The 26,029-nt window shown below is 38.1% G+C and overlaps 2 protein-coding genes and 1 long non-coding RNA gene across 4 annotated transcripts; 1 reads left to right on the top strand and 2 right to left on the bottom strand.

The window, feature by feature from the left end:
• The first annotated feature begins 2,486 nt into the window (after nt 1–2,486).
• Nucleotides 2,487–6,598, top strand: LOC113643934 (putative C-type lectin domain family 20 member A). 2 transcript variants are annotated; one of them, XM_027148379.2, is made up of 6 exons: nt 2,487–2,565; nt 4,040–4,098; nt 4,290–4,652; nt 5,083–5,415; nt 5,505–5,596; nt 5,760–6,598. In XM_027148379.2, exons 2-6 carry the CDS (start codon nt 4,062–4,064, stop codon nt 5,895–5,897), a joined length of 963 nt encoding a protein of 320 aa, XP_027004180.2. In that variant the 5' UTR covers nt 2,487–2,565; nt 4,040–4,061; the 3' UTR covers nt 5,898–6,598. The 2 variants fall into 2 exon arrangements, with proteins under 2 accessions (XP_027004180.2, XP_027004181.2); XM_027148380.2 differs by having other exon boundaries at nt 4,290–4,547.
• Nucleotides 6,599–9,106: 2,508 nt separating this feature from the next.
• Nucleotides 9,107–9,502, bottom strand: LOC125139078 (uncharacterized mitochondrial protein AtMg00860-like). Its single transcript, XM_047801971.1, has one exon. The coding sequence runs from the start codon at nt 9,500–9,502 to the stop codon at nt 9,107–9,109; it is 396 nt and encodes a 131-aa protein (XP_047657927.1).
• Nucleotides 9,503–11,878: 2,376 nt separating this feature from the next.
• On the bottom strand, nt 11,879–13,726 carry LOC113643937. The gene is made up of 2 exons (XR_003440912.2): nt 13,559–13,726; nt 11,879–12,944 (listed from the first exon to the last, which is right to left on the bottom strand). It is a non-coding gene; the product is annotated as an uncharacterized LOC113643937 (long non-coding RNA).
• Between the last annotated feature and the right edge of the window lie 12,303 nt (nt 13,727–26,029).

A 26,029-nucleotide genomic window follows, 5' to 3' on the forward strand; every position in this document is an offset into this window, starting at 1 on the left:
GGCAAACTCATGATTTAGATACCTGCTGTATTACAATGATGAAAACACTAACAGATGTGATTCAGAAACATACTCAGTTATTGAAGTATCCAAAACGTAGAAGGGCTTTACCGTGGCTGAATAAGGATATTCTCCAGCTGATGAAAAAGAGACCTTGCGCTCAAACATTCATTATTAACAAAAACTAACACAGATACTTGTTTTTAAGGGATTAAGAAATAAAGTAGTTAGGGAGTTATGTAAAGCAAAAACAAACTACTTTATGAAATTGATGGCTGACTCAGGAGGGAACAGTTCAAAACTTTGGAAACATCCAAATATTTTAAATAATCGAGTGCCTAAACAACAAAAATTAATAGCAGAACTAAATATAAATGGAATCGTTACTAACGAAAGGACTGAAATTGCAAATCAATTTAATAGATTCTTTATTCAATCATCTGAGGATTTCACTAACAATTTTCAACCAGTCCAATTAAAACACATACTGAGAGACCAAGCAAGATCTTTTTGTATAAAAGAGGTAGACCAGAGTGAAATTGCTGATGTTTTTAGACAGTTACGGCAATCTAAGGCCAAGGACAACTTTGACTTGGATACTGCTTTTATAAAAAAACATAGTTCTCTCCTTTTACTACCAGTCACACATGTAGTAAACGTATCTATTAGAGCAAATTAATTTCCTCAGAAATGGAAAACAGCTATTATAACCCCAGTCTTTAAGTCTGGAGCACCTGATCAGGTCTCGAATTATAGACCGATTTCAATTTTAACTGCACTCTCAAAGGTTCTTGAAAAAACAACTTGTTGAATATCTTGAAAGTAACCATCTTCTATACACCAAACAATTTGGGTTTAGACAACAGTACTCAACAGAGCTGGCAAACTGTTTCCTCATTGAAACAATAAAACAGTCATTAGATGAAGGTAATGTAGTGGGAGCAGTATTTCTGGATTTGAAAAAAGAAAGCCTTTGATACTGTGAACCACGAAATTCTTTTAAATAAATTAGAGAATTGGATCATATGTTGAACATAGACAGCAGTGTGTTAGAATAGATTCCACCCAGTCATCTTTTCAAACTTGTCGAATCGGAATTCCGTAGAACTGTCAAGACTAATTTAAACTGCTTTCGATTGATAAGACAATATATACCCATTAAGGCAGCACAGCAATTTATGCATTCAGTGATATTTTGTCATCTATCATATTGTATCACTGTTTGGGGTCAGGCCAATCAAACAACAATTACACCTATTTGGTCATTATATAAACAGGCATTAAAAGTAATGGACCAAAAACCTATAAGATGCATTAATATATTGAGTTTTGACAGTTTTGTAAATTATTCATTTTTTAAACTAATTTTTAAGTGTATGAATTTTTAAGTGTATTTCTCTGTTACAGCAGCAAAGAGAAAGAAATGCAAATATATAAAAAATAGAGACATAAAAAATATACAGTATATACACAATGTATAAATACAAAGAAGCAAAAAAGAGACGACGAGTAGTAGTTACACTAACAGCCATATTGCACACAGGTAATATTGAACATTTTTCAAGATTTTTCTGTCATTGCATGTGTTGTTCAAATTCTTTGTTTCAGTTAAACAGTAATCCAGTGTGTAATTATGGTGACTAGTTCACTGGGAGCAGCTTTGTTTGTAAAGTCTAATAGCAGCAGAGAGAAAACTGCCCCTAAAAATGCATTTGAAGGTGACTTTATCATGAACTTGAACTCCTGTCCTCCATTTCATCAGTCATTTCCTGTCAGACTTCAGATTTCCATTTAATCTGTTTTGTAAAGTAGAGAAAGTAGGCAGTCCTGGTTTGCAGTATGTCATGAAGATACATTACTTTAGTTCATGTCTTGTATCATCATGTGTATGTCATTAATTGTCTCCCTCATGTTTTCTGATTGCTCTCATCTAATTTTTAGTTCACCCTTAAAATAGGTTGCGTATGTAAACCCTTGTGTTTCTGTGATAGACACAAAGTAATGTTCAGTGTTTATTCTCCTGTAAGTATCGAGCCTAGTTCCTTGTTGTGCTATTGTGGTTCTGAATCTTGTTCTGTTACCTTGTTTGTAAGTTTTGGATTATCCCTGATATCTTGACCTCTGCCTGTTTGACTGCTTCTCTTTAAATAAAACACCTTTTACTTCTCCTGCATCTGTCTTCAACTTCATTACGTGACAATATGATGGACTAATTAGTGAAGATTCATGACATAAATCCATTAACTGTATTCTTTTGTCAGAAGTGCTGCAGATATACAGACCTATACATGTTTTAAATTAAACACAAAGTGCATTTGAAGGTGACTTTATCTTGAACTTGAACTCCTGTCCTCCATTTCATCAGTCATTTCCTGTCAACCTCAGATTTCCATTTAATCTGATTTGTAAAGTAGAGAAAGTAGGCAGTCCTGGTTTGCAGTATGTCATGAAGAGTAAAAGAGAACAAATATCAATGCTGGGTCATCAGATACCACAGAACGGATCTGAAAGACACTGAGATACGCTCAGATACAACACTGATAGTTTACCTCCTTCACATTTCAGGTATGTTTTAATATTCTACTGAATTCTTAAGTTATTTCCTACCACTTGAGGGGGAAAGTTTTACAGAGCTTAACATGTGAGAATGCAATATTTGAAGGTAACAAACAAGGTAGTAATGAAAAAGTTAATTCAATAAGAAATAAACAAATAAAAATTAACTATATATAAATGAGAGTTACACATGAAAAACTCTAATGTATAAAATATTTAAAATTCATCACTGTTCAATGAAACTTTCTTGCTGAGTTTAAACCTGATGTAAAAAATTCACTGACTGACCCGTGAGTCTTAATAATCTTAATAAACTAATCTTAATAATCATAAATTAGGAGCTGTGAACATCTGAACACTTCACACAGGACACAGAGCAGAGTGAAGAGGAACTTTAATATTCACTAATGTATTTCCAGTCTTTAGTTTAATAAATTATTTATTATCAGTTTTATCACATTTATGATGTTTTATTTGTTGTATTCCTCATGTTTATAAAAGTAATGATGTAATCCATTTTAAAATGTGACTATAAATAAATCCTGTACCCAGTCCTGAACATCTGTGATATTTGGAAATAGAAATTTAAATATTAATACAATACAGTAAATTCATACTGAACTGTAATAATGTTAATATTAAATGCTAAATGTGCTACATGATGTGCAGTGTGCAGGTAAAGCATTGTATTTTATTAATAAATAACTATAATTATTTATTAAAACTATGATTAATAATTAAAACCATTAGTCTCTGCCCCTGTCTTGTCATTGCCTGTTTCCTTCATGTATCATGATTAAACTTGTTTTCAGTTTCCTTACTGATTTATGTATCTATTTAAACCCTCATGTTCATCCGGTGCTTTGCTCTGTGTGATCATAGTCTGGTTCAGATCTATCTATTACCTGCTGTTTTATAACCTGTCTTTTCATTTGCTCTCAATTGGATTTGTTTTCAGATATAATGAATGATCTCCTGTACATGTGGGCACACAGCCTGCCTCTGTTCTTCTGACAGTGTCTTCAAGATAAAATTCAGACCCAAATTCAAGGATAGCTAAAAACATGATTTGTTAAACATAACATAGAAACACAACACAAACAAAATCGGGAAGCATTGGGGAAAAGGAACACACAAAGACAATACAAATACAAGGATTGATAAGGGAGACAATTAGACACATAAGGAACAGGTGTGCTGAGCTGGGAAGGAATAGACAAGGGTGGGACAGACATGTGAACACAAAATGTAAACAAAATCACATGGCAAAAATCCTGGGCTAGATCCTGACAGAGCATTTAAAATAAAATAAACTTTAATGTGAACTTAGAAATACACATCTTGAGGAATGATATACTTACATTATTAACTGAACTGTTTAAATTCAGTTATAATCATATGTAGTGATGTGGTACTTATAGTTGTCAGTTTTACTGCTGATCAGAACTGCTGAGGGATTTTAATCACATTTCTTTTGTCTTAGTGAGTTTATCTACACATCAGTAATGGAGCAGTGTCTCTACATACTCCTGTTTTTCATAGGTGAGAGGTGTGTGTGTGTGTGTGTGTGTGTGTGTTTCTGCTGATTTAAAGAAATTTCTTGTTTTGTACCAAAGAAAAAAAAAAAGAAAAAAGGATTGCACAATCAAATAAAGGAAAATTATTAGAAGAGTTAATAAGTAAAAATAGTGACTGAACTAATATTGCGTAAAATGATTAAAATTTATCCACAGTTCCTCTCGTCCTATCTGTCCCTCGTCAGTACTATCTGATCCAGCAGGGGAAAACCTGGAGTGATGCTCAGGCTTATTGCAGAGCCACACACACTGACCTGGCTATCATCGACAGTAATGACAACATGGTCCGACTTCAGAATGAAGCACAGAGACATCAATTCAGTTCCAGTGCTTGGATTGGACTCTATAATCCCACCAACAGCTGGCGCTGGTCCATGGGAAATTTGTCAGTAGGAGCTTTATTGTGGAAAACAGGTGAACCCAACAATGGTGATGGATATGAGGAGTGTGGTATGACTTCTCCCTGGGGTTGGGCAGATGTGATCTGTACTAAGTTAATCCCCACTGTCTGTTTTGATGGTATGGATCTACATATTAATCACTTTCCGATTTGTCAGTAGAGAATGCCGTTTTGTAAAAAAAATTCAGAACAGTTTGTTTTTAATATGCTAAATGAATTGAAGTACAATATTTCTTGAAGTGAAGTATTCAAAAGAACAACTTGGAACACATTTCAGACAATTATCTTTATGAACTTTGACATTTCAGACAATTAGAAAATACTTGTTCAGTTTAACCAGGTCTAAATATAAGCCAATTTCTTGCTGTTCTGTCAGCAATCTTTGAGAAATTTCCTTAGAGTTTTAATGTTGTAATCTGTTAATTTTTAATTATTTTTATAATTTTATATTATATAGTGTTATAATTTTAATTTTTATAAACTTTTAATTTTAGAAGCATTAACATTGCCTTAATGCTCATATTTCATCATGTGTTTTTATTCTCACAGTAAGTAAAACTGGAAATCAGAGGTACATTTACATTTCTAATTCTATGACATGGCTTGAAGCTCAGACTTACTGTAGACAGCATCACACAGACTTGGCCAGCTCAAGAGATGCAACTGAAGACTCAGTTATAAAGGCACTGACCTCAGACTGGACTTGGTTTGGTCTGTTCAGAGACTCCTGGAAGTGGACAGACCAAACCAAGTTCTCTACCATCAGCTGGATGACTGGAAAACCTGATAATACCCTGAAGAATGAAAACTGTGGTTATATAAATAACGGTCAGGCTGCTGATGCTCTGTGTTCAGACATAATGCCTTTCTTCTGTTACTCAGGTGAGTTAATGTTTTTACATTTTAGCAAATTAAACTGAGTCCAGTATGATGATGTAATTGTGTGTTATTGTTTGTATTTCTGCATTTAGATGTCACAGGAAAACAACAAATACTAAGAGTGAAGGTCCAATCCGATAAGGATGTGAATGATCCTGCAGTGATGACGGCCATCTTGGAGCAGGTGGGTCTCATCCTCTCATCCTCCCAGCATTCATCAAACTCTGACACATATAAACTGTATTGTAATCAGATTCTGACTGTTGTATTCAGTTTCTGTATCATTTCCTACAGGTGAGTCTCTATCCTGCATTATTTAGTAATAAAAGTCTTATTCTGTTCATCAGATCAACCAGAAACTGAAGGATGATTTGGGGACAGAGAACATCACAGTGAAATGGCGTAAACAATCAGATGGAGTTGTGTTTCACAAGCTGAAAGAAGAAAAAAATACTACAGTAGCAAATAATAAGTGTGACCTCTAAATCTGTTACCTCTAAGTTATCTTTAAGTTACCTTTAGATCAATGCTAATTTTGGATTAACTGTTTAGCTGTTATATGTACTATATTAGCTTAATACATATATGTTAAATCTATTTCTATAACTAGTAGTCAATAAGGAATGTATATTAAATGACTGTTTTATTTATTCCGGATAAGTGTGTTTGCCAAATGCCGGAAATGTAAAGGTAAATATAAGAGATACAAGTCAGGCTCTCGTTCACCATATTGTGAAGCCTTCTGTTCCAAGCCTTCTTTATTGTTGATATTGCCTCATTGTGTTTTGACCTGTTTCACTATTTTTGATTTTTGGTTTCTGTTTAGCATTTATTTGCCACACTTCTTGTTTGCCCATGGTTTGAACTTTTCCAACTTTTTTTGTCATGTTTAGATTGCCGGCTTGTGATTCCTTTAATAAACGGCACATATTAATTCTAATACACCTCCTAAAGTGGATTATTTTTTGAACAAAGCCAGAAATGGACCAGCTCCCTCATACCTCAAGGCCCTTATCAGTCCTTGCACTTGGGTCTGAAAAACTGAGTCACTGGCTAACTTCAAATGACAGTTGAAGACTTACCTCTTCATGAAATACTTGCACTTTCTTCCATTTGTTGAATATGTGGAAGAAGAAAACATTGGACAGTGTGTATTCAATGGTAGAGACTTAAAAGCACTTTTGTATGTCACTATGGATAAGAGAATCTGTCAAATGTCATAAATGTAAACAAACAGTGAAGAATTATTGTATGTTTATTTTATTCATAAAAAACTCTAATAAATAGATTAATTAATTGTCAAAGTATTACACAAAGATACAAATAAAATAATGATATGATAATGATATGAAAAGAACTGCTCACAGCCAATATGTTTTCTAAAGTTTGCTGTTGAGCTAGTAGTTACAGTACATCCCTCTAAATGGAAGCTTCTGTGTACTGGTTTTGGACAGATAAGTAACATTTCTCTTATCAGAATTTAACAGTAGAAAATGGCAGGTCATCCAATCTTTTCTCCCTTTAACACACTCAGTTAATTTAGACAATTTTGATATACACCTCATCAAAACCAGATGAAACTAGATTTGTAAAGTTTGTCGCGACAAACTTTGATGTTGGCTTTGACGGTGCAAGTATTCTCAAAGGCCGGTGCTTTTTGGAGGCGAGTGGACAGGAAGATTGTGAAAGCTACTGGACCACTAGGGTGCCAATACTTTTGGAGGCGAGCGGACATGAGCAAGTGACGTGATCTGACTACCCGTGAGGCAGTTCCCCTATTTGTGCTGAGTGTTTGGATATGTCTGTTGCACACATAGAAGAGGCGGAGACTTCTGGTGGCAAATTTATTGTTTAGTAAAAAAAACAAAAAAACAGAAATTTTGAATTATTTTCACTCTAGAGGCACAAAAGTTAATGCACAATTACAGGCTGGTATGTTTCAAAGCCAGGAGATTGTTTTGAAACCATTTTGACCATGTTTAATGTCAGTAAATAATAATAATAATAATAATAATAATAATTTTCCCTTATGAGAAAAAAATGAACACAAACTATATTACAGCTAAATATATATTTTTTGAATAATAATAATAATAATAATAATAATAATAATAATAATAATAACAAATTGAATATGTAATGAAGCTGCCAGAGTTCTCACTAGGACAAGAAAGTAACCCCAATTTTATCATCTCTACACTGGCTACCTGTTAAGTTTAGAACTGATTACAAACTGCTGCTACTTACGTACAAGGCTCTTAATGGTTTAGCTCCCATGTATCTAACACGTTACAATCCTTCACGCTCTCTGAGATCACAAAATTCAGGACTTTTGGTAGTTCCCAGAATATCTAAGTCTACTAAAGGTGGTAGAGCGTTTTCTTATTTAGCTCCCAAACTTTGGAATAGTCTTCCTGATAGTGTTCGGGGCTCAGACACACTTTCCCAGTTTAAATGTAGATTAAAAACTCATCTCTTTAGTCAGGCGTACACATAATACATCCTATTGTATCATGCACTAGTACATCAGACCTGCACATTTTTATGAACAGCAGATATGTTAATCCCTTTCCACTGCTTTTCTCTTTGTACCTATCCCGAGGCATCCAGACACTGTACCAGCTCCCAACGTCCTCTGCGGGACGAAGCCTTTGGACGTCCACTGAGCCGAGGCCGACTCTAAGAATCCTGAGACATCTCCAGTTAGACTCTGTGGTACTGAGGAGATCAGAAGTCCTTGATCCTTACACCAATACAACATTTAACTGACTGTATATTACAATCACACCCCCAGTGTCACCCATATGAGGATGGGTTCCCCCTTGAGTCCGGTTCCTCTCAAGGTTTCTTCCTTTACCAATTTAAGGGAGTTTTTCCTTGCCACTGCTGCCTGAGTCACCTCAGACTTGCTCATAGGGGAATAAATACATACACATTATGAACTATATATATATCTAATAATAATCTAGAATTTTTATTCTATCAATTCTTTTACTTTTATTATTTGTTATTTCCTTTATCATTAATTATGTTTACCTTCTGCTCTATGTTTATGTTCTGTAAAGCTGCTTTGAGACAATGTCTATTGTAAAAAGCGCTATACAAATAAACTTGAATTGAATTGAAAACTTGAATTAATGACAGATCATGGGACATAGGATCCATTTGCATGCTCTTTAATTCAAGCTCAGGGTACAACAGACATAGGTCAGAATCAGCAGACACAATATCGAAGAAGAGGCAAAAACCAGAAACAGTAATACAGGCAGGCGGTTGGGGCAGGCGGCAAACAATCAAAGAACGGAGTTAAATCAAAACTGGTCAAAAACCAGGGATACACAGACAGGAAAACGCTAGCAGAGGCAAATGGGGACAGAAATGGAGTTTAAGTTCAGCGTATATAGGAAGCAGGTGATTGAAAGCAGCTGGTGGAGTAATTATGACAGGAGCGGTGGATTGTGGGAGATATAGTTCCGAAGTCACTAGAACTCAGGCGAAGGTTCCCTCTGGTGGTGGTCGGGAGGCGAGACAGGTGCTTCATTCATAACAGAGCCCCCACCCCCACCCCATGAGCGGCTCCCGAAGCGAGGATGGGTGTGGCTTCGGGGACGCCCGCAAGGTCGAGGAGCCTGTTTATCTGGATGAGCCTGATGAAACTCAGCAGTGAGTGAGGGGTCCAGTATGTCTCGTGCTCTCACCCAAGACCATGGAATGTGGCAGAGATGCGGTAGTTGGGCGGTAGTGCCAGGCGGTATGCCACAGGGTTCACTTGTCCGAGAACCTTGAATGGACCCACAAACCTGGGGCTGAGTTTGGGCTGAGCTGCTACTGTGCTGAACCCGCAAATGAAGCGACGATAGAAATTCGCGAAGCCCAGAAAGCGTTGTAATTCTTTGACAGTCTGGGGCTGGGGCCACTTTAACACCGCCTCTACTTTGGACTCGTCCATGGCGATTCCACCGGCGGAAATGACATAACCCAGGAACGACGTGGAGGTTGTGTGGAATTCACATTTCTCAGCTTTAGCATAGAGCTGATGTTGTATTAGTCTTTTCAGCACTGCACGCACGTGCTGGACATGAGCCTCCATGGTTTCAGAATATATTAAAATGTCATCAATGTAAATGATTACCCATCAATCCAGCACGTCTCGGAACACGTCATTGATGAATGATTGGAACACCGAAGGACTGTTAGCTAGGCCGAATGGCATGACCAAGTATTCATAATGGCCGGACTGTGTGGAGAAGGCGGTCTTCCATTCGTCCCCCTCTCTGATGCGGATCAGATTATAAGCACTGCGTAAATCCAATTTGGTGAAGAACCGGGCTCTGCGCAGCTGTTCCAGGGCTGAAGGGACCAGTGGGAGAGGGTAGTGAAATTTGACAGTAACCTCGTTCAGAGCTCGATAGTATATGCAGGGGCGGAGTCCCCTGTCTTTCTTCTTTACAAAAAAGAAGCCGGATGATGCTGGTGACACAGAATGCCAAATAAATCCCTTTTTTAAATCCTCCTAGATATATGCATTCATAGCCTCGGTCTCTGGCTGTGACAGCGGGAAAATTCTGCCTTTTGAGGGCGTGGCGTCGGGTAGGAGCTTGATGCTGCAGTCGCCGGGACGGTGAGGAGGTAGCTTGGTGGCCTTGACCTTGCTAAAGGTAGCGGAAGTAGTGCCTCGGAGGGTTGGTTATGTGGAGCGCAGGTCTTATCCCAGGCTATAATCCATGGCTCTCTCCAGGAAATGACCAGATTGTGAAGCTTTAGCCAGGGTAATCCCAGGATCAGAGAATGACGAGGAGAGGTGATGACGTGAAACCGGATAGTTTCGCTGTGATGTGGACCCACCAGTAGCTCGATTTCTTCGGTGACGAATCTTATCTGTCCCTCTCCGACGCGTCGACCGTCTATTGCTTCGATGTTTGTGGGGACATCACACTCTCTTACTGGGATAGCATTGGCTTTGACACACTCCCCTGAGATGAAATTTCCAGATGCACCAGAATCAATGAGAGCTTCTAAGTCAATACTTTCGCCCTGTATGCTCAAGCGCACAGGAAATCGAGAACAAGTCTGGGTTTGTGAGGCGAAACTGGCCACACTCACTAGCGTACTCTGCTCGTTGTGTGGTCTGACAGGACAGGAGGGCAGACGATGCCCGGGCGCACCACAGTATAAACAGAGCCCGTGTTGTATGCGACGTGTCTTCTCCTCGGGAGTGAGATGAGCAAGGGCATGACGTAGAGACTCAGAATATGCAGCAGACGGGGAGGGCGTGGGTTATCGCCGGGCTCGGATCAGATTATCGAGCTTCTTCCTTCATCACGACAAGCGATCTCTGCTTGCAGTTCATGGTTCAGGCCTTTACGGTTGAGGAGCTTGTTCCAGGTTTATTAAGTCTGGTCGTTCTGGTGCTCAGGGCTCTGTAGCGTGGACCAGATGGCAACAGTTCGAAGAGTGAGTGTGCTGGATGTGAGGGGTCCAGATTGATTGTCTTTGCCCTTTTGCACACTCTGGAGAAGTACAGATCTTGGAGAAAATTGATTTAAATCATTTATTATTTATTTTTCCAGAGTATGAAAGTTTAGATTTTGCTTAATGTTTGAGGAAGTTCTTAGGCATGTTATTCCCAAATGCAACATCAACCTGAACCTCTGGTTTCAGACCCCAACTTTTCAAGCTTGCATAAAACTGTCCAAGATGCTACATTTCTTATCTCATTGCTCATTCTCATAGGTACTTGGATTTCTAGATAACGTGTTTCAGAAGTGAAACTGTTATGGGAGGAAATCTTTACAACTAGAACCAAGTGTCAACAAACGACCGAGACAGGAACATATTCCTATGACTCGAAAACAGAGGCTGATTCTTCCGAAACTGGTGCATTGTGGAGAAATGTTCTAATGCTGTCACAGTAATGAATCCAGTTTATTTTTAAAAAATCTGATTTAAAAACAACTTGATTTCCTTTGTGCCTTTGAAGAAGTGAAGGGTGTTGAGGCAGACAGCCATGTAAACAAGCTGTTTATTGAATGACCTTTTTGGAGGTCAAGACAAGACAAGACACAAGCTTTGGATTAAAGTGTAGAAAAATGACATGAAGGTATAGAAAAAATGTTCTTAAGTCAAAATAATCACATGAATTAGTTTAAATGTGCTCAAGTAGTGTATGAGTGGTTGTTTACTCCAGCATATAGAAACAATTTACTGGGAAGACTGGGATTCAGAACAGACCTGTTGATGATTTTCAAACTCTAACAGGAAAACTTTTTAGTGTTAGTGCTCAGGAAGAATCTTGAATAATACATAAATATACAAAAGAAAAAACAAGTCAGGTGCTCAGTTTCAATGGAGACTGATTTTACTGATGGAATTCATAACAGATTATAATCTTCTGAATATGTCAGTGACGTGGGGATAAAAATAAACAGGGTTATTAACTTGAAAAACACCATACAGGGACAAAGACTTGACAAATGACATGACAAAGGAAGGGGATTTCACGCCGACCTAGGCAACGTGGCATGGTTTAATACACAACACAATTAACACATGAGGAACAGGTGTGTAGTGGCAGGGGAGAAGAGACAAGGGCGGGGCAGACACGTGACACAGAACAAAAGCACGTGGCCAAAGCGTGCAAAGTGCAACAATTCTGACAGAACATGTCAAAAGAAAATAATCAAATTGTTCCATATAGCATTCCATATTAGTCAAATTAGATCTAAAAATCACCAAATGAGATGTTTTGTTCATTACTCAGAATTATTTGTAAAGAATGTTTAATTAATCTTAACTGTGTCTTAGTCTTGCATCACTGGTAGACTAACAGAATAAATTGTCTGAACCAGCAAAATAAATCAAATCATTGGTTAACAGATTTGAAAGAAAAAAAAAAAGAATCATTATTATGAGAAGCTAATATTAAAACAAACAAACTAAGCTGACTTCAAACAGAAACATTGATTAAAATGATTTAATATATGAGATTGATTAAGATGTTTGATTAATTGACAACCACATTTCCAACAGTGTAAGCGACACCATTGTAGGTTCCACTGCTTTTAAAACTTTTACGAATTTTAAAAATTCTTGACAAACCTAAAGCCTAAGCGATCCACATCACTCCCTGAACATCCTTTGATTCCCATGCAGATCCCAGAGGCAATATCAACTCTAACTTCTGGTTGCAGCCTCTGATTTGTCAAGCTTGCATGGAAATTCCGGGAGTGACTTGTCGTGAATTTTATCGCACCCAGACGTGTGTTATTTTGATTTGGCCAAAGTGAAAGGGAGGTGAAATGCTCTCCACCTATAAATGTAAACTCTTGCAGATTCCCAGCAGAAACACCAAATTGTTTGAACTAGCCATCAGTAAGACACACTTTAATGGCTTTCACCGTATCTTCACAGACCCAAACATAGATCTTTTGCAATATGGATCCATTTTGAGTGTCATTAAAATTGAAAGGAGCTCCTCCAGTTCCACCAACTTCAACAACATTGGCCAGGTATGACATGATCTTGTTCTTAACCTTAAAAAGACAAACATTTTAAGATGAATAGAAAATAGTTCTTCTGATAAATAGGCATGTTTAAGATGAATTGTGGTTTAGATAATAAAATGCCTGAAGCATGAGTTACTGCTGATATTATGTGCTAATTCAGCTCATTAAGCTTCATTAAACAACTGTATTATTAGATGACTTTATGCATGCTAATGGCCAGGGTAATGTTTTACAAAAGGATTCCGTCTTCTGTGTTCTAATAATCTCTTCGATTACCTCTCCCACTTCCTGTTAGCAACATATAAAAAGCACATGGGCTAGCATGTCAGTGTGAAACTTATGACTTGTGAAAGTTGTGTTATTCTGGAAAGCTTTATCTGTGTCTGAGACCCCTATGTTACACCATCACTAACATTTAACATAGTAAATCTTTGGGATCAACATAATAATAATAATAATAATAATAATAATAATAATAATAATAATAATAATTATTATTATTATTTTAATAAACACATAAGTGGGTGTTAACTGGCAAAATTCAGAAATCTGAGCTGTAATGCTATAATCTACATACACAGTAATCTACCTATACAGTTAATTACATACATAATGTAATCAAGAATAAATTGAACACTTACAAGGAACTGATAATGCAGGTAGCAAAAAAATGTCTTCTTTAAAAGATCTCTTGTGTTATGGATGAGACAGAAGCTGCATTCTCTCATATTTATATCAAATAAAAAGGGTGGTTCTGGACCTTACATCACACTTCCAAGTAACAGGTGTGTGTGTGTGTGTGTGTGTGTGTGTGTGTGTGTGTGTGTGTGTGTGTGCCCATGCTGTTAGTTGAAAAACAGATTTCATAAGACTCTCACCCCCTCAGAAGCTTTTGTGAACATTCCTTTGTGTCACTGAACCTTTTGTTGACTTCTGTAACAGTTACCGTGGAATTTTTCTCCAAACACTCAGTCTGTTAATAATAAATAATAAAGCATCAAAAATCTATGAAATCTTCTTCATGGCATCCAATGGAAATCTTCTTCATGGCATCCAATGGAAGCTCTATAGGCTTTAGATCAGGGTTTTGGGAATAATCTATCAAAAAGCATCTGGTGTGCATTGGATAATTATCCTGCTTAAAAAAAAAAAAATCACATTTCATCAGTAAACACAACCTGACCAACACGAATGTAGTAACACATAGATCCAGCCATGTTCAAATCTTTACATTTTTAAATGTTGCTACAACTGTTTTTTTTGCAGCCTAGACTATATACTGGGTGTTGCTGTCTTTGCATATCTGTATTGTAGTTTATTATATTGTTTGTTTGCACGGTCTCTTTATGTCGATAGATTAATCAGTTCTGTGTTGTCTCATGTAGGTGTCACGGATACGCCAGGTTCTCACGACACTTCCTTCAGATCTCAATCACCAGAGTTCTGATAATCATCATCTGGCGTCACTCAACACTAATTGCTCACAGACTATTTAAGCCACGCTCTCACCTTCATTCACTGTCCAGTCTCGTATGCTAGGCTTACTAACTCGACTCTCTCATTCTTCTTCTCAGTAGCGTTTCCAGATCCTGATCTGCACGTTACCAGCTTCAACTCCTTATCGAGCGTGTGTTTATCGGAGCACGGCCGAAGCGTCCTTCATCACGTCTCCAAGCTTTGCAGCTTTACCTCAGACCTGAACTATCAATAAACACTGTTTTTGATTTCATCTGTTTGTTCATTGTCTTCTGTACGTTACAGTAGGTCAGTGTCTTTATGTAGCACCAGGCTCCTGGACAAACATTTCATTTCACTGTGTACAGCATCAGATATTCTATTTGGTCACAATGACATTAAAAGCCCCTCAACATGCCATACTTATACCTGTTCCTGCATCTCAATGCTCCCCTGTACAAAGCCAGTTCCTTGAAGAACTCATGATGTGTTGGAGGATTGAGTCTCTGAGGATTGATCTCTCTGCACTCAAATATAAAAGCTGGATGCAGTCAAATCATCAGCACAACAATGTAAAGCCTGAGCTCTAAACCTGATCCAACGTGTCTTATGCAGCGGGACCGGACTGCCCATCAAGTGGACTGACTTTTATCCAAAGCTTTAAAAAGGTCATTCAATAAACAGCTTGTTTACATTTCTTTCAAGGCACAAAGCAAATCAAGTCATTTTTAAATCAGATTTTTTTAAACAAACTGGATTCATTTATTTGACAGCATTAGCGAAATCTTCCCCCCTTTATAATGAAATCAAACCCATTTTTAGCAGGTTATATTTTCCAATGACATTCCATCATTATTTAGTAATAGAAGATATTAAATGTGTGTCTGATCAACTAAACAGACAACAGAGTAAATGTCAGCAAGGCAGGGATAAAAACAGACCAAATGCAGGATAGTGTAAAATGAACAGGGTTTATTTTACACTATCCTGCATTTGGTCTGACGACATAGGAAGACAGACGACAAGGATTCCGCACGGGTAAATACACATGACGATTAAACACATGAGGAACAGGTGTGCAGAGGCAGGAAGGAAGAGACAATGGTGGGGCAGACACGTGAAATAGAATATAAACAGAAGCACGTGGCGAGGCAGGTGGGGGGAGCAAGGCACATGGCGAGGCAGCCAGAGAGGGCCGAGCGACGTCCATAGCCGAGCAGAAGGGCCGAGCGACGTCCACAGATGAGCAGAAGGGCCGAGCCACATCCACAGCTGAGCAGAAGGGCCGAGCAACGTCCACAGCCGAGCAGAAGGGCTGAGCGACGTCCACAGCCGAGCAGAAGGGCAGAGCGATGTGCACAGCCCAGCTGAAGAGCCTAACAATGTCCACAGCCCAGCTGAAGGGCCAAGCACAACCCCCGACACACACCTACATGATTGTGTAGCGACATCCACAGCCGAGCAGAAGGATAGAGCGACGTCCACAGCCGAGCTGAAGGGACGAGCGATGTTTACAGATGAGCTGAAGGGCCGAGCGACGTCCACAGCCGAGCAGAAGGGCCGAGCGACGTCCACAGCCGAGCTGAAGGGCCGAGCGACGTCCACAGCCAAGCGAAGTCCACAGCCGAGCTGAAGGGCCGAGCAACATCCACAGCCCAGCTGAAGGGCCAAGCACACCCCCCGACACAACACCTACACGATTGTGTAGGAACATCCACAGCCGAGCAGAAGGGCCGAGCAATGTCCACAGCCAAGCAGAAGGGCTGAGCGAAGTCCACAGCTGAGCTGAAGGATTCCTTCAGTCTGGCGGAATCCTTCTGTCAGCAACGCGGGGATAAAAACAGACCCAAATGCAGGATAGCGTAAAATAAACTGAATTTATTGACTAAAAACATGAAACAGGGACAAGGACAAAAAGTAAACATGACATAACAGACGACAAGGATTCCGGTTAAATACACATGACAATTAAACACATAAGGAACAGGTGTGCAGAGAAGGGGAGGAAGAGACAAGTGCGGGGCAGAACATAGAACATAAACAGAAGCACGTGGCTAAAGTCCGGGCTGGATCCTGACAATAAACAGGAATAAAACAATCACTTATGGGAAAAAACTCATCCATGAATCTAGTCTTTTCACCATCAGATTGATTTTCCAATAACAGCACATCCTTGTAATAAACACACATTTTAACACTAATTTATACTTAAATTTGATGTTATTTCTTACACTGTAGCAGCTATAAATGGTCATCCCCTAACATCACTTTCTTATTCTTCTTCTTTTTCTTCTTCTTTGTATGTTTCACATCATGAAATCTTACATATTATAGACAACCGTTTATCTTCAGTTTTGGTGGAACACTTTGGGGACATACTGTACACATGGCTGTGATGTCCAGGTGTCCTGTACTGTATATTAAACAGCCACAGAGAACATGGATAAGGTTAAGTAGCCACCAGTAACGTGTCACTATTGACATATGTTTTGGTATGGAACAATTTGTTATGTAGTAGACATTATGGCCAAAGTGGACAAAGTCTAAAGGAATAGATAATAATTATAATGGAGAAAGTGTAGAAGTATAGACAAAAAATTATTTAACAAGTTGAAATAATTACATGAACTAGAACGGTACATTTCCTAAAGAAAATGTGAATGTGCTTGCACATGGCAAGTTCCCCTCATCATGCTGAGTGTTTTGATATGTCACATGTCCATGTTGTGCTAAATGTTTGATTTCACTTATTTTGGGGGCGGGGCTACACGTGACGTCAGTTCCCCTCATCGTGCTGAGTGTTTTATGTTGTGTAACTGAGATATGGCTTCTTTATATTGCAATATGGTTCGTAAGGTCCACTAAATGGTTGCTAGGGTTTGGCTGCACAGTTACTATGGTTATATTTGCAGACTAGTTTCTCACCTGCAACAAAAGAGCACACCTGAAAATCCATTTATCTTTTCCTGAAACAAGCGCCATGAAGATCTTGAACTAAAGCATCAATCAGTGATTTTACTGGGAAAAAATATAATCACGTTACAATAAGGATCATTAGTTCAAATGTAATGTATTAACTAACATTTACTAACCATGAGCAATAAATTATTGTATGTAGTAATCTTTGTTAAAATAAAGTTTATTCTTTGTTCATGTTAGTTCACAGTATATTAAGTAATGTTAACACGGTGTTAATAATGTATTAGTAAATGTTGAAATTAACATGAACAAAATGAATAAATGCTGTAGAAATGCGGTTCATTATTAGTTCATGTTAAGTAATGTGGTAACTAATGTCAACTAATGAGCCTTTATTATAAAGTGTTAGAAAAAAAAAAAAAAAACTGTCCAAAAGGTGGATTCGAACCCCGAATCTCTTGCATGCTAAACAGAATCGCTATCCACTAAGCCATCCAGGAACACAGGAAAGCTTTTGCGGTGTTATGTATTAATTCACTAATGTGAAGAATGGCGCGTCTAACAATACCCAAGCTTCATTATATTAAAGTCATTCTTATCATTCTTTGTCATATACATGTGTCATATGTTTAAAAAATAATTATGTAATGTGCGGAGACAAAGAAAAAATGCGCTTAATTTTAATTAATGGGTGGCTCTTAAAAGAGCCGTTGCTGTTCTTAAAAGGACATTAGTTTAAAGTGAAATAAAAAAATTATAAAAACTACACTGATAGTTGAAAACAACAAAAAGTTATACAAATGGCAGAAACAACAACATATGTGACCGCCGTGCTGTCCAAGGCATGCCACCACTAGTTTTAAGCATTAAATACACGGTTAATGTTATATTGTTTGAAAGCTTAGACTCTCGGGATTTTATTAAGCCCACACACAAAGCATAATATGATTTATAGCCATCATACTAATTTAATCCAAGTTGATAGTCACTGGACATAGGCGGCGCTTACCTTTCTTCACTGGGGTAATATTTTCCAAAACAAATGCTTGTAAAAAATCCCCAAGAGTCTAAGGAACTGGAATATGTAAGCCTTTTAATCCAAAACACTTTAATCCAAAATGCGTTTCTGACCGAAACACACAGCACTTCCGTCCTTTGTTTTCGGCTCTCACTTGTCCTAGGAGGCTTAAAAAACTACACTGAGCCGTCAGATTTGTAGTCCAGGGCCTAACGAATGAAACGAAAATCATGAAAATAGGGGCGATCCCACAATATATATATATATATATATTATATGAAATGAAACTGAAGCTCACTGTGAAATATAGCAACAAGCTTTAAAGACTTGTGTCTGCTGCCCTCTTTTGGATGTTAGCACATCTACAGAGAGATTCCCCATTCAAGTCTATGGGGAAAAAACACCCCTTTGAACTTCCATACTGGGAATTCTGGAATTCTGATCGCTTACAAAATAGATAGCACACCTCTCCTCAATGACCCGGTCGATTTGACACCTCATTTATGGGTCTAGGACAAAATCTGCGGGACAACTTACGCGCCGAAAAAGTGTCCGGAATAATAATAATAATAAGAAGAAGAGGTATGCAAGAGAATAAGAATGTGCTTTAGCAAGCACATTAATAATAATAATAATAATAATAATAATAATAATAATAATAATAATAATAATAATAATAATAATAATAAGTATGCAAGAGAATAAGAATGTGCTTTGCAAGCACATTAATAATAATAATAATAATAATAATAATAATAATAATAATAATAATAATAAGTATGCAAGAGAATAAGAATGTGCTTTGCAAGCACATTAATTAGTTTAAATGTGCTCAAGTAGTGTATGAGTGTTTACTCTAGCATATGGAAACATGTTACTGGGAAGACTGGGACTCGAAGCAGACCTTTTGATGGTTTGAAGGCAACTTAAAAGGTTTTAGACTCTAATGTAAATGGAGGATGCATTTTTAAGGTCAAGTCTGAAGCGCTCATGAGACATTGTAGATTTTTGATGCTTTATAATAAACAGTTGAAAAAAAATCCCATGGTATCTGTTTCAGAAAGCATGAGTCCATGTTAAGATGTCATCAAAATGTTTGGTGACACAAAGGAATCTTTACAAAATAAGATTTTATTACTTAATTATGGCTTCTTAAATATTCTGACAGTTTAATGGGATTAACCCCCAAGGGGCTTGTGAAATGTGATTTCCAGCTAACAGCGTGGGCAAACACACACACTCACACACATACACACCCTTGCTTGGAAGTGTGGTGTAAGGTGTGGTGGTAGTTTTGATCTACATGTAAAAAACACACTTAGACTCATAGTTGGTGGTAAAAGCAAAGAAGTAAAGATTGTATTTTATTTTGCTGCAGCAAAAAGCATCTTCCATACAGTGTAGAGTGTCAAGGCTACACAGTGAAGAGGCAAAGTTTAGTGATTCATCTCTCCCTTTTGTACACTAGGTGTGGCCTGGTATGTGTGTGTTCGTATGTGTGTGTGCTTCTATTTATGTGACAGTTTAAAGGGATTAACCCCTTGAGGCAAACACACACACACACATAGAGGATATGCACCCACAAGTTCCCATCCTTTTAGCACATGGAACATTTGTGGCAGGAACATTTGTGGCAGGAACATTAGTGGCAGGAACATGGGCCTCCTGTTCTCTCTCCCTAGTCTAACACAGAATTTACTATGAAAGCATATATAAACACTCATGATATTTAAAATGTCCACTATATTTCCCTCCTTTTTGTCCTTTAGGACAAACTATATAAATAAAATTTTAACATAATCATTAGGTATGAGCGACTACAGCATTATCTGTATCTGTATCCGTTAACCATATGAATTATCTGTATCTGTATCTGTACTCGGAGTGGGTGGGGCCTAACATGGAAGCAGGCGGGACTTGTCTTGAAATGGGCGGGGCTTTAACGGGTATGTTATTTTAAGCATGCAATTGATATAGGTTGATCAGAAATTGTTATATTTATTGCTGATTAGAAAAATATTTACAGGACAGCATCAAGATTGAGCTTCAGATCAATGGTTTTGATCACGATAGCAAACGAACTACCTTTATGTTTTTATGTAATACAGCAAAAACGTGTCAGACACTCAGTGTCTGGTTATTGGTTAGAGACAGCTGAAAGAAAAAAAAATCTCCGACAGGCAGAGACGCAATGCGAGTCGCATTCTACCAAGCAAGCACCACGTCTGAATGAACCCACGTTTACCAAAACTCTACTGGTTAGTAAGTACGTATTATTAACTTTACAACCCGAAGTAAATAGCTGAAGAAACCCTAAACGTTAACAGAAAAGCCCCCGAGTGACTGAGGGAGAGAGAGAGAGCTGTTGTGTGTGACTGAGTGAGCAGAGCGAGACATCTGTATGTGTGTAGGGGAGGGGTGCTGTGACTAGCCTACAGTATATCAGAACGCTGACACAATCAGATACACAATGATGATTTTCATTCATCCGAGCACAGATGTTGACTCGTTTTACTCGTATAATACTCGTACTCGGCAGAAGTGCTTTATCCGTACCGGATACTCGTTTCAGACGAGTATCCGGCTCATCTCTAATAATCATTAACATCAGACATCATCCTTTCTATTGGACTTTTCAATGACATTCATTGTCATTGTCATTCATTGTCAAACTAAGCAAGGTTAATTTATCCATCTATATTTGTCAATGCCCGAGTATAATCAGTTTGAATTGGATCAGGTGGATAGTCCATGTCTCGATCTCCAGCAGATGTGTGCTCTCGTCTCTCTGTGAAGTAGGTTTACACACGCTACACCACTTAGAATGTCTGAACATCGTGCAAAGGAGTGATTTTCTTCTCTGTGTCTCAGTAACAGGATTACAAATTACACGTTTACATACTGTAATTGCTTTTGGAAGTACGATTGCATACAGGAAGTAAGCTATCAGCCCATGGTGTGTGATGGGTTTCCCTAAGAAAGTTAAAAACCCAAATGTTTCCACAGTGTGCCAGAATCATGTGTAACGCCAAACTGCGTAACTGCTATCAGTATACACAATCTTACCCTCTGCCTATTTGCAGACTTCTATGAGGGTGGTATGTTTTGCCACCTGTGCTGCCGAAAAGGAGTTTACCGGAAAGTAAAATTTTGTTCTGGGTGACTACTGCAAACCCCACATGGTTTTGACCTGTTTCTGTGTTCCTGGATGCTGATCCGTCCACAAATCAGATATATTGGCCAAGTGTGTTGACACACACAAGGAATTCGGTTCCAGCAGTTTGTGACTCTCAAAGGTACAGACATAAATAATACTATACTATACAAGAAAACAATGCAGACAATGAGAAACAATATAGACAGAATGAGTATAAAATATGGATATACAATGAATAAAATATATAAAATATGAATATGGAATATGAACGATCAGTTATGTACATAAAGTGTGGGAGTGCAAATAACAATATTGTGCAATATTATGCTTTTTGTGTAATATACAGCAGCAGTAGTGTGTAATATATACAGATGATGTGATGACTGAAGGACCTGATTATGCAACACTTATAGATATGAAGCAGTGAATATAATGATGGTGAGTTGTTAATCAGGGTGATTGTCTGGGGAAAGTAACTGTTCCTGTGTCTGGGAGTTTTAGTAAAGTTCTGTAGCACCTGAGAGAAGGGAGGAGCTGTAAGAGGTTATGTCCAGGGTGCGAAGGGTCAGTAGTGATTTTTACTGCCCTTGTTTGTGGTTCTTGTGTTGTACGAGTCCTGGAGAATGGGCAGGGGGGCGCCAATTATTTTTTCTGCTGTTCTATCCGTGCGTTGCAATCTGTTTCTGCGCTATATATATATATATATATATATATATATATATATATATATATATATATATATATATATATATATATATATATATTAGTGCTGGGCAACAATGAAATATTTTAATCGAGATTAATTGCATGATTTTTCTGTGATTAATCGCAGCATGCGCAAAATTCAATAATGAAATAAAAAGTAGTGTATTGTGTAATTTTATTCTTTCAAAGTACTGCTGTATGAACAAAAGTGCAATAACATTTGGTTTGTCAAAACTTTAAACAAATAAAGTGCTTTGCATTTAAGTGATACTTCAGACTCGAAGTACTCTGATGATAAGACAATTCAGCTTTGCAGTGGTTACAAATAGCTCCAACGTGTGGAAGAGGTTTAAAATAAGTAAAATCTTAAATATGTCCATTTAAGATTTCGGTACCTTTTTCCACTTTTCTGTCCGCACCAGGGGTCTCATTTATAAAACTGTGCATAGGATCCCTACTAAAAGTTTACGTATGCACAAAAGCCAAAAATGGCGTATGCCAAAAAAAATTCCGATTTATAAAACCGTGTGTACGCACACCTGTAAGCAATGTTCCCTTTATAAATCACAGATCACCAGCAGATGTGCGTACGTGAACCAGCCTCAAATCCCGCCCTGTACACGCCCATGTTTAACCATAAATAGTCAATGCAAATCACCTAATTCGGCATGCAAATGAGACTGGAATCCCATATATACCTGGAAAACTGTCATGCGAACCACGAATTAATTAGTCAAAGAAAGTGAAAAAGTGTATTTCGGTTACTTTGAATGATGGCGACAGGTGAGAAAAGAGGAAAAAAATTAATATCTCAGAAATTGAGATTGAAACACTTGTAGGGGAGTTGGAGGCTCGGAAAACTGTTTTATCTGGTGGCCACAGCAGTGGGGTCACTAATGAAAAGAAGCAGTGCGAGTGGAAAAGTATTGCTTCTGCTGTCAATTGTGTCAGTGGGACAGAACGGACAGTTGCAGAATTAAAGAAAAAATGGTCTGACCTGAAGGTATACTAATTTTTTTTACCAACATATTACATTTGTGTTTTATTAGGATATATATAAATATTGATTTTCAAAAAGTTTTATTTACAACTGGTGGGGGCCCAAGTTGATCTCACATCAGTGGACAGCAAAATCGCGGCTATAATTGGGGAGTTCAGTGTGTGTGGGATTGTGTCGGAAAAGGAGGGAGACACTGACGTGACTGAAACCACAGAGGAGCAAGTTTAAACAGATTTTTAATCATTAACGCTGTACATTTGAGTGTGTGGGGTGATAAATGGATAAATGTTGCCAATTGTTTGTCCTCTAGTCCTTCCGGAGTCTGAAGCTGTGGGTGAACAGGAGGGGTTCTCAGATGTAGATGCACAGTGTCCGGCTCAAAGCAGTGCCCCTTCTGCGTCTGGCACGTCCAAAAGTGGTCAAGTACTCACTGATGCAGTCCTGCAGTTACAGCAGAGACAATAAACGCTGTCAACAGGGTTGCAGATGAGCTACGGCAGATGAGAGAAGTGATGCAAGAAATTGCACAATCATTAAAAGATGCTGTTAAAACATGAACCTTGAGTTTTGTTTTTCTTTACAAACGCCGCATGACATCGTCACGGATTCTTGCACCTTGTTGATATCCCTCTTGTCGGCCAGGGGGCTGTGGCTCGGGGTCGTAATGTTGGGGTAGAGGAAGATCAGCAGGGAGAGGAATACCGTTCCTCAGTGCTAAATTGTGCAAAACACCACAGGCCCTGACAATCTTGCACACTTTTGCTGGATGGTATAAAAGTCTGCCACCCGAGGCATCCAGAGCATGCCATCTGCATTTCAGGATGCCGATGGCACGCTCCACAACTGCACGGGCACGAGAGTGGACCTCGTTATAATGAGTTTCCTCTGCGCTCTGCGGGTTTAAAAATGGGGTGAGGAGCCAGCGTCTCAGGGGGTAGACACTGTCGCCTGCAGGTTATAATTATATTAAAAGCAGCATTGTTATAATTATATTAAAAACAAAATTGTTACAGTTTCTACTTTTTAATATTGTTAAACTCACCAAGAAGCCAGCCATCACGTACTGCGCCTGCATTTAGTCTGTTCCCGACACTGTTATGTGTCAAGATAAAGGAATCATGTGTTGAACCAGGCCAGTGTGCCACAATGTTTGTGAGGGCCATGTTGGAGTCGCATATGATTTGCACATTAATAGAATGCACATGCTTTCTATTAACATAAGTAAATTCATTTTCAGATGGTGCCCTTATAGGAACATGAGTGCAGTCAATTGTGCAGATTACATTTGGGAAACCAGACATTGCTGCAAATTGCATTTTAATTTCAGCCTGTTCTCGCACAGTGTAGGGGAACCTGATGTATCGACTACCCATATTAAGTATACCGTTCAAAACGACAGATATTATGGCACTCAGGGATGGCTGTGATATACCAGACCTATAGGGTGAGATGATAGATTCCAATAGAATTATTTCATATACAAAAAAGTCTTAGAGACAAAGTTGAGGATTACTTATAGTTTTTTTATATAAATAATTTACCCGTCTGCCAAATCCCGCTGGAAACAGCCGGTTGCCAAGAACCCCAGAGTGGTGAGGACTTGTATTTGTACTGGGATGGCATGGTTCCGGCGTGTTTCCCTCTCTAATACTGGACGCAATTCAGCACATAGATCCAAGAGCACAGCTAGTTAGGACAGATGATTAGTAGCGACTGTGCTCCATGACTGTATTTGCAGTCGTTGACATTTTATGATATATGGACCTTAAGGAAAATATTTATTTTTACACTGTGTTCTGCAATTCTCTAATACATGGGTATTTCATGCTATTCTGTATCACATGTAGTCGCGCCATCTCCTCCTGCGCTCCCGTTGTGGACAATGTGACTGTAAGGCTGTGCTGATTATTCATTCATTCATTTTCTACGCTTATCCAAACTACTCGGGTCACGGGGAGCCTGTGCCTATCCTCAGGCGTCATTGGGCATCAAGGCAGGATACACCCTGGATGTAGTAGCGCTGATTATTATTAGTAGTAGTATTTTTATTTTATTTTTAATACATTTTGAATTACGTTTGGATTTTACTAGATGTATATAGCCATATGAACGTATGAAATGGAGTGAAAATTAAATGTCATTAATTCTTATAATCGTTCTTCTCACATTTTCTACAATCTAACTTCAGTTCACGACCTCACCATCTGTGTCGCCAATTCCCTTTGTCTCCAGAATGTGCGTACGCACGTCTCAATGTTTGCTTAAAGGTGCACACATTCTCCCGTCAAGTTTGTTTTTTGTAGATCACAACCTTTGCGCGAAAACTGGCGTACGCACATTTCCAGCCCCGTTTTGTGTGTACGCACGCTTTATAAATGAGACCCCAGATATTTTCTGTTTCGCGCTGTAGCTCTCTCTGTTGTGTAGTAGCTGGGTGTTTCACTTCACAGAATTCCACCAGGTGGCTCATAAGAACCCTGTTTCTCTTAAACACTCAAAAGTTTTTTAAGATTATATAATATGTTTATATTATTAATTTGCATTTAAAATTTTTAGATTTTTTATTTTACTTCACATTACATCAGAATTGTGAGAAAACATAGACAATAAAATATAATTATAAAGACGTATGAAACACTGTTGGCTATGGGGTTTTTTTAATTAAAATTTGTTCTTCTTATTATTATTATATGTTGCCTACATTTCCTCAAATAATAGCAATGTAAAATATAAAGGAAATCACAGTTCAAGTTAGGCATATCATAAGTGACATTAAGAGATTTTATTAAGTTACTTTAATCATTTATTTTAGAGATATTTATAGAAATATCTCTAAAGTCATTTATTTGCATTGCCTT

Source organism: Tachysurus fulvidraco, chromosome 16 (assembly GCF_022655615.1).
Source record: "Tachysurus fulvidraco isolate hzauxx_2018 chromosome 16, HZAU_PFXX_2.0, whole genome shotgun sequence".
NCBI classification, from domain to species: Eukaryota; Metazoa; Chordata; class Actinopteri; order Siluriformes; family Bagridae; genus Tachysurus; species Tachysurus fulvidraco.